At 40.9% G+C, this 10000-nt stretch overlaps 1 protein-coding gene and 1 non-coding gene across 3 annotated transcripts in view; both read left to right on the top strand.

Annotated features, from left to right (window-relative positions):
- LOC123514303 (hemicentin-2-like) overlaps positions 1–10000 on the top strand; it is a 236942-nt gene that overhangs the window by 129701 nt on the left and 97241 nt on the right. For both annotated transcript variants that reach the window (XM_045272124.1, XM_045272125.1), the window contains exons 5-7: positions 311–424; positions 4577–4786; positions 5424–5569. In XM_045272124.1, the coding sequence (XP_045128059.1) occupies positions 311–424; positions 4577–4786; positions 5424–5569 (470 nt within the window). The remainder of the gene's footprint in view (positions 1–310; positions 425–4576; positions 4787–5423; positions 5570–10000) is intronic.
- Positions 6970–7042, top strand: Trnav-cac. The gene has a single exon. It is a non-coding gene; the product is annotated as a tRNA-Val (tRNA).

Genomic DNA, 10000 nt, shown 5'->3' with positions numbered 1-10000 from the left:
CGCAGGTGCGCTCACTGAGGAGACGTATATTTGACTCTTTAGATTAATGTTGATGATACTTCCAGATGTGGTAAGGATATGTTGGATCAAGGATATTCTATTAGTGTTCTTAGCCTAGCGTGAAAGAGGGTGCTTCATTCTCCAGAAGTGTGTTTTTTTTTATTCTGGCAAGAATGAATCAAGGTCGGTAATTCCACGGATCTTTTTATTCCTGAATTAATGAAGGTGCATCATCTTGGGTTAGTATGGATTAAGGTCAGTCCACAAGTGTTCCAAAGGTGGGATTGATGTCTGTGTTGTTCTTCCTCAGAGCCGCCAAGGAGCGTCGAGGTGCTAGACAGCCAGACAGGGCGGGCAGAGAATGGTATTGTAGGTCCCTACCATGAGGGCCAGAAGGTTATCCTCACCTGCATATCATGGAGAGGTGAGTGTCTGCCGCGCCAGGTGAGAAGTGAGTGTCTGCCGCGCCAGGTGAGAGGTGAGTGTCTGCCGCGCCAGGTGAGAGGTGAGTGTCTGCCGCGCCAGGTGAGAGGTGAGTGTCTGCCGCGCCAGGTGAGAGGTGAGTGTCTGCCGCGCCAGGTGAGAGGTGAGTGTCTGCCGCGCCAGGTGAGAGGTGAGTGTCTGCCGGGCCAGGTGAGAGGTGAGTGTCTGCCGCGCCAGGTGAGAGGTGAGTGCCTGCCGGGCCAGGTGAGAGGTGAGTGTCTGCCGCGCCAGGTGAGAGGTGAGTGTCTGCCGGGCCAGGTGAGAGGTGAGTGTCTGCCGGGCCAGGTGAGAGGTGAGTGTCTGCCGCGCCAGGTGAGAGGTGAGTGTCTGCCGGGCCAGGTGATAGGTGAGTGTCTGCCGCGCCAGGTGAGAGGTGAGTGTCTGCCGGGCCAGGTGAGAGGTGAGTGTCTGCCGCGCCAGGTGAGAGGTGAGTGTCTGCCGGGCCAGGTGAGAGGTGAGTGTCTGCCGGGCCAGGTGAGAGGACTGCTCAATATACGGATCTTTTCTTCTTTTCGTTGTATTTTGCCTCTTATTTTAGTTTCTTTCTCTGTACTGTTTTCTTTTCATTTAACTTCAGTTCTTCTTTTCTTTGTATTTGTTTCTTTTCCTCGATTTTTTGTTTTCATTTATAAAATCAGTTTCACGATCTTGTTTATTTTCGTCTTTTCCTCATTCTTTCATTGAATATCGATGTTCATTTGTTTTAAATGTTCTCTTTTTTATCTTTTGTATTCTATGTTACTGTTGTTGTTGTTTTTGTTGCTGTTGTTGTTGTTGTTGCTGTTGTTGTTGTTGTTGTTGTTGTTGTTGTTGTTGCTGCTACACCGGTTTTGCTGTTGTTATTTGACGTTTTGATTTTTCCTTTTCATATTTTTTTTTCTTTTCTTGACTTCTTCTATCCTCGTGACTGCTATCACATGACCTATAATTGCTCAAGTTCTCGAACTTAATTCAATGAGTTTATTTTTGCTTATACGTATGTTTCCTCATCCTATTCCAAATTCATAATTTTCTCTTCTATCTTTTATTTCAAGATAGCGGACAGTCTATCTCCCTGTTTCTTTGTTTTCCTGTTTGCCTACCTACTTGTTTCTCTGCCCACCCATTTGTCTTTCTGTCTGTATGTCTGTCTGATCGAAAACGAACGTATTCTTTTTAGCGTCTCTCTTCTGTAATGACTTTTACTTGTACTTTTATTCCAATATAGCTAAATTAATTACTGTAGGACATGCCATGATATACAAATGAACTCCACGTGAATACTGATCCACTGCGCTGAATGTTATACTCCCCGATGCAGCCTCTCTCCATGAACACACACACACAGACACACACACACACACTGAATGTATTACTGGTGACGTCAGTGGAGCTGACGGTATTGGGAGCTGGGCGTCAGTCATTCGGAAAAGCGAGAAAACATCGATGCGGGAGATGTGGATTCCGTGATGCTTTTGTCGTTTCGGAGCCCGCTCCACTACTCAGGCTGAAGTATTAATTAACAAATGTACAGTAACGCATATATATCACTGCCAGGATTCGATCGTTTGTGAGTCTGTTTATCCAGCTATGTACAGTTTCATCCACGTGGTGTAATCACGTATTGGTATGGCAGAGCAAGCTTGAAATTATTCCTATACATGACTCCAAATAAGCTTCGCTACACTTAGCTACTAGTACATTAAACATTTTGATTACTTCTAGTAGTGTTGTGCTATCTATTTGTCTCTCAGTCTGTGTGACATCGACGAGATCTGTTCACGTGTTGATATTCCAGAGAGAACTTAAAAATATGTCCATATAAGACACTGGACAAGCCTCACCACGCTGATCTACTCGTGCAGTTTGAACCTATATCAGTGGTAGCTTTCAGTTGTTTTGCTTGTACATCTGTTACTCCATCTCTATCACATATTTTTTTTTTCTTTCTCATATAGGAGAAGCGCCAACCAAGGGCAACAAAAACAATGGAAAAGGTTCATCGATGTGCCGATCCTCATATGGAGTGGAAAGTGTTAGTCAAAACCAAATGATGTGATGATGTGTCTTGAAACTTCCTAATGAAAGAGTTTAATTCAAGGGAAGATAGAAATAAGGAAGCAGGCAGGAAGATTCAGAATTCATCATAGAAAGGAATGAATAAATGAAGATAATGATTAACTCTTGCATTAGTGAGGTGGAGACAATATTGATGAAAGAATGAAGAAACTCTTGTGCAGCGAGGCTGGAGTAGGAGAAGAGACATGAAGTTAGTTGGATCACAAGAGTAGTTGGCATGAAGATAGCAAGAAATGCAACATTACGATGATGAGAAACAGGCTGAAGAGAGTCCGTTAGAGTAGAGAACTCGCTCAGACGAAAAGCTTTAGATTCTGATTGGCGTAAACAAAATCAAACTTCAACATATACCCACTTAATAAACTAGATAATCCTCAACATAGTAAATAGTCATACATTTGTATCGGTTTATTTGCGTGAATTTTTGTCCATGTGTATCTCATTCACTTAGTGTGTTCACGGACTGGTATGGCAAAATAAATTTGAAAATGTGTTTATTCAAGATTTTTGACAACACTCAACACTGTTACTTTGTGGTTTTCTTAGCACGTCTCCTTGTTCGCCTGCATAATATCCACGTGACGTTTCTAGATATTAAAACTTCATCCAAAAACGAATCTAAACAACCTCCATTACACTTAGCTAACTACCCAAAGTCAGCGTAAACAAATCTCAGACGAATCTAAGCTCCTGACGCATCCACAGCCTTTGCCGGGGAAGTAATGACCCTTACTTTAGGGAGCACCGAGGCAATACCAGCAAGGAGGCGGAGAAATATAGCTTATCTCTTCCTCTTAACTCTGGAAGGAGTCAGAACAACGGCGGGAGCTGACTTATGCTAACGTGGCAAGGGCATCTGTCTCCTCCCCAACCCCTGCAACTCCTAACAGCACGCCTCTGCCTTTGGACTCAGTGGAAAGGTGGACGAGGGTCTACTGTAAGTAGCCGAACAAGAGAAAAACGGATAGAATGAGGGAAAAAGTGAAAGTTAAGAAAATAAGAAAACAGAAGTCAAGGATAAAGAGTAATAGATAAAAGAATGAGAAGAATGTCGAGGAGGAAGAAGTTTATGGAAGATGAGGGGAATTAGGAGGAATGACGGCTGGCAGGACTAGGAGGTAGGAGAGGATGGAGGCGAAAATGGAGTAATGGGAAAATCTGTGGAAGATACGGAGAGAATGAGACTAAGAAGAGTACGAAGTGAAAAGAAGAATGGAAATAAAAAAATGGAGTGCTGGGATAGTGAAGAAAAGAATGAGAAAACAAAAAAAAAGGTAGGATAAGGTGGGGTGAGAAGGAAAATAGAGAGAGAGAGAGAGAGAGAGAGAGAGAGAGAGAGAGAGAGAGAGAGAGAGAGAGAGAGAGAGAGAGAGAGAGAGAGAGAGAGAGAGAGAGAGAGAGAGAGAGAGAGAGAGAGAGAGAGAGAGAGAGAGAGAGAGAGAGAGAGAGAGAGAGAGAGAGAGAGAGAGAGAGAGAGAGAGAGAGAGAGAGAGAGAGAGAGAGAGAGAGAGAGAGAGAGAGAGAGAGAGAGAGAGAGAGAGAGAGAGAGAGAGAGAGAGAGAGAGAGGCTGCAGAGAAGGATGCAATTTGGGAGGGAGAGTAAAGCATCAGGTACTTTGTTTGTGTGACTTGACTCTCTTATCCCTCATGTTATTTTTCATCCTTCATTCATGCATCTATGTCTTCCATCCCTCCTTCAATTCCTTTCTTGCTTCCTCCTAACTTTCCTCCCTCTATGTAGTCCTTTTTCCTTTCATCCCTTCCTTCCTTCTTCTCTACCTATTTTCCTACCTCCCTATATTTCCTCCCTTCATATGTATCGTCTTCCCTTAATCGCTGCCTTACCCCCATCCCTCTCCACCTTCTTGCCATCCTTCCTCCAATCTTTGCCTTCCTTCTCATTTCCACCTATAGAATCATTGACGTTAGCACCCTTTCCACCTTAACTCTTTTCCTCTCTCCCTCCCTCACTCCCACTACCTATTTCAAAACTCCACATCAAACGACAACTACCACGAACACCACTCTTCCTCAGGCACACCGCTCCCTAACGTGACGTGGTGGCGGGAGGAGCGGCTGCTGGACGAGACATGGGAGGTGGGAGACGAGGGGCGGCAGCAAGTAAACAACTCCATAATGGTGGAAAGGCTGACGCGGGAGTGGCACAACGCGACTCTCACCTGCGCCGCCACCAACACGCCCCTCGCTGAGCCCGTCACCGCCTCCGTCACCATCAAGATGTTTCGTAAGGGGGACTCACTGTTTTTTTTTTTTGTGTGTATATCTATGTGCGTGTGTACGTGTGTTTGTGTTGCTGGTTACTATTTCTAATGTTAGTAGATATTGATTGTTATAATTGAATTTTTAATAAATTTTATGTAATGTTAAGCTTTTTGCAGGTATATAGAGATAAAAAAAAAGATAGATAATTACATAAATAGATAGACAGACAGAAGGATAGATATATAGATACATGGATGCACAAATAAATTAATTAAGAAACATCCAGCCACTTGGATAAAACAACAATAACATATTAAAGGATACAAGACACACAGACTCATAAGTAAACATACACAAATCATAGATTGACACACACCCAGTCACATACATATATGCATACATACATACAAACTACAAACAGACACGTAGACAGCATGATAGACAGGTAACTCTCGTCTCAATTTGCCAGTGTTGCTTTTATCATTTCTACAACCAGCCTCGGGTAATAAAAGTAATTTTCTCTCTCTCTTTCTCTCTCTCTCTCTCTCTCTCTCTCTCTCTCTCTCTCTCTCTCTCTCTCTCTCTCTCTCTCTCTCTCTCTCTCTCTCTCTATCTATCTATCTATCTATCTATCTATCTATCTATCTCTCTCCACACAGTGTTGCCAACTAGCGTGGTGATTCGAGGTCCAGGCGCTGTGCGGGAGGGAAGTCAAGCTGAACTCTTGTGCACCTCGTCAGGGTCACGCCCACCTGCTATGCTCACCTGGGCCTTTAAGGGGAGGACTGTGGAGGCGGTGCAACTGGTGAGTACCGGGGCGACTGATTGACTGGTTGATTGATTGATCGGTTGGCTTGTTGGTTGAATAAATGATTGTTTTGGCTATTTGACTGACTGACTGGTTGATTACTTTTTTATTGGTTGTGTGATTTTTTTTTTATATCACTAGGAATAATAATATTGGGTTATTTTCCGTAATCTTACTTAACTTTAACAAAATTTGCCGAACTGAATGTAATGTAACCTGAGCTTATGCATCCTGAGTCACGCGACTAAAAACGTTCAGTAAATATCTCTACAACCTGAGTAACACGATGACAGAGTGACCAACTATAGTGAGTGTACGTATGCGGGAACTGAACAAATTATGGTATTGCAAGAAAGAAGTAGTAATTTATTATTGGTAAGGTTTACTGTGTCACCAGATGGGGTTACGAGAGAACACTGACTCCTCCACAAGATAGATTTTTTTGAAGTACACGGAAGGAGACGTTTGGGAAATTGTTAGGACATTTTTCAATACTTTTCAACATGTAGTTAATTTATGGAATGAATTTCACCGAGACGTGATGGATCGCAACACAGCATAGGCATTAAAACGCCGCATTAACAAATAGTTTGCCTTCAATCCCCTGGTAACGGCTTTTCTTGCAGACATTAACTTCCTTGCTTCTAGGATATGGGGGCATCTCAGAGTTCATCTATTTTCATTCTTTCCAAAAAAATATATTTCTAGGTGTCCCTTCTCTAACCCCATTAGGTTTTTTTCTTTTATGGGTTATGCAGGAGGCAATGAAAAAGAATCTTCTCCATTCCTGTCCTTTCCTTCCACTATCACCTTAGTAGTCTTAAGTCAGATCATCTTTTGAAGACCGTAAGGTCTGTTTTGGCTTGTTTTTCTATGTAATTCTACATAACAGCGAAATTACAAGGGCATGGGATCGAACAGAGTACCTTTCAGCTGTGGGTCATGAACTATATCAAAGAGCCACTGGTCACGGTAGAGGAGACATGGAGGAAGTGAGAGCAAGAGTGGTGTAGGTGTTAAGGAAAGGAAAAAATAAGTGAGAAAAGAGAACTTAGAACTAGTTACGTGAAAAAGGAGATAGAATCAAATAAGATATTGAGATAAATTAACATTTTTTACCTGGAATTGTTGATGTTAGATAAGACGATGTTAAAAAAAATCCATATATAAAATTAAAGCATGTTACAAAAAAATAATAAATATTATTAAAAAAAAAAAAAAAACTTCAGAAAGGGTAAATTACAATGCATCATGTAAGACGGTGAAGAGAAATGTTGAAAGAGAATGCACACACTCACACACACACACACACACACACACACACACACACACACACACACACACACACACACACACACACACACACACACACACACACACACACACACACACACACACGCCCGGTAGCTCAGTGGTTAGAGCGCTGGCTTCACAAGCCAGAGGACCAGGGTTCGATTCCCGGCCGGGTGGAGATATTTGGGTGTGTCTCCTTTCACGTGTAGCCCCTGTTCACCTAGCAGTGAGTAGATACGGGATGTAAATCGAGGAGTTGTGACCTTGTTGTCCCGGTGTGTGGTGTGTGCCTGGTCTCAGGCCTATCCCAAGATCGGAAAGAATGAGCTCTGAGCTCGTTCCGTAGGGTAACGTCTGGCTGTCTCGTCAGAGACTGCAGCAGATCAAACAGTGAATTACACACACACACACACACACACACACACACACACACACACACAAACACAAAATATTGAAGAAGCAAAGAAAGACACCAAAAAGTACAAGGAAAAAAAGTCAAATACGAAAGAAATGAAAGAAGAAACAACACCACAGAAAAAAGAAATGACAAAAAAAACCATCTTGAAATAAAGAGTGAATAGAGTATATATATATATATATATATATATATATATATATATATATATATATATATATATATATATATATATATATATATATATATATATATATATATATATGTGTGTGTGTGTGTGTGTGTGTGTGTGTGTTAAAGAAATAAAAAAAATAATTGCAAGAAGGAAGTAAATTTGGATGAATAACGGAAGGAGGAAGAATAAGAGAATCACAAATAGGAAATGGGTGAAGACGGAAGAGGAGAAGGTGGAAAAGTAGAAAAGGTCAAAGAGAAGGAATACGGAAAGAGAAAGGAAGGGATGCGTGAGAAAAATGTAAGAAAACAGAGAAGAGAAGGAGAGAAAGAGAAGGGAGAATGAGACACGGAAGTTAAGGCGAGAAAGAAACAACATGCAAAGGAGAAATGTGAGAGTTGGGAAGACGAAAGAAAGAGAAGGGAAGAAGAATTAAGCAAAGATGAATGAAGACATTGAAACATGCAAAAATAATAAAAAAAAAAAAATGAAAGGGAAAGATAATTCAGTCAAATATTCTAACAACAGGATAAATACTGTATTCACGATTAGGCAAAGTATTAGAGCTAAAAATCAGAAAGAAAAACAAGCAGCAAAATTAGAAAATTAAAAGAAATACTTTGTACATGAAATAATGAAACAGCAAAAAGCGATGACAAAATATCATAAGAGCCAAAGATAAAACAACAACAAAAATAAAATAAAAACACGGAAGAAAAAAATATATTAAAAAACAAAGATGAAACGGTGAAAAAATTAACACCTGCGCACACACACACGCACACACACACACACACACACACACACACACACACACACACACACACAACAAAACAACATCTAATTCATGTATCATTTAATTTCCCCTTCCTCGAGTCACAGACAAGAGGAAGCGCATATTTATTACAAGGACGAGCAGGAGGAACAGAAGAGGTGTGATGTCGCATCAATACTTCACTCTCAGCCAGCCGATGTGTGGGGAGTGAGGTGGGTGGAATTCGAGCAGGTGACGTGAAGAGATAATCAAAAAGAAAGGTAGCGTGAACGGGGAATGGACACAGAGACAAACACGATGGAAAGGAGAATTGAAAGAGAAAGATAGAATACAGTAAGTGATTAGATATATAGGTACGTAGGTAAAGAGAGACAAATAGATAAATAGATAGATTTATAGACAGAAAAATACGTAGAGAGACAGGTACATTGTAGGATTAGTATGGCAAAACCTCCCTCTGGCACCTCTCCGCGTCCTTGGATGTGTTAAATTTAGCTTACATGGTTGAAGAAAAAAAAGAGAGTAGCATTACAGAACTTGGGTTTGTGACATGCGAAGAACAATTTTATGCAGCTAATGTAGAAATCAAACGACGAGTGAAATGAACAACAAGACAAATATAACCAACGCTCCTTGTTTTCTCAGTGTTTTTGTTATCTTGGAATTGGTATTTTCAATGTTTTTTCATCATTATTATTATCATGTGTGTTTCCTTGATATTACCCAACAGTTGAGAATCAGTGTATCTAATTATCCCGAGTCTTCAATCCAAAACCACACCAGTCACTCATTTCACCTCACCATTAGGAACACAGTCAAACTTTACATACTGATACATACCCGCACATACCAACTCATCTATTTTACGGGCGGCGCTCTCGGAACAAAAAACTTTCTACAAAATGAGCCGCATTACACTCTCAGCTTTGATGTCATTTGTCGAAAAAAAATCCCCTCTGAAAATAAAGACTATTGATGTGAGCAGTTGCGGCAGAGAGGAATCAAGACTCTAGTTTCCGCCACGCCAGACGCTCAATTTGTGAGTCGTGCTACGGAAAACCACAACTGGAAAAAAATCTATAGTATTGCAATATTTCGGATGTACAAAGGGCAGGGTAGAATGGATAAAAGAAAGAGAGAGAGAGAGAGAGAGAGAGAGAGAGAGAGAGAGAGAGAGAGAGAGAGAGAGAGTAATACTGGCTCGATGCGTCACGTCAGTTTTTATTTGTCAACTAGACCAACTAACAGGATAAAATAAAAAGAAAAAAAGGAATAGATTAAAAGTTCACTGCATTTACTGCGTCCCCGAAAGAATATTGAAGACAAATAAGTAAATTTTCTTCCTAATGTATCTTTTTTTCTTCTTTTGAAGCACTTCATGTCACAGGAAGGAAGAACACAAAAACAGGTGGATAGTTCCATTAGGGTTTATTTGTACTGTCTCTCCAGCGTAGTCAGGAAGGTGATTGAGTTGGCTCAGTCTGTATCCAAACAAGAGACTGACGCGGATTACCATGTCATCTGAGAAAGTGGCATCCGATCCTTCCCGATAACGCACGTAGAAAGAAAAAGGAATTCTGACGTGGCTATGAGACGTGAATTAGATACATAATTCAGTAAAGAATAGTATGTAGAGCTTCAGAACGCCATGAAACATGAATTATTTTCTTATTTTCATTCTTCAAACGACTTAATTTTTTAAGTGATAGAATTGTATATGTGACATAGGGGTTATAACAAATAGGAAATAAGTATTCTTAGGATCAGGAT

Source organism: Portunus trituberculatus, chromosome 37 (assembly GCF_017591435.1).
Source record: "Portunus trituberculatus isolate SZX2019 chromosome 37, ASM1759143v1, whole genome shotgun sequence".
NCBI lineage: Eukaryota > Metazoa > Arthropoda > Malacostraca > Decapoda > Portunidae > Portunus > Portunus trituberculatus.
This window is presented reverse-complemented; position numbering and strand designations above follow the sequence as displayed.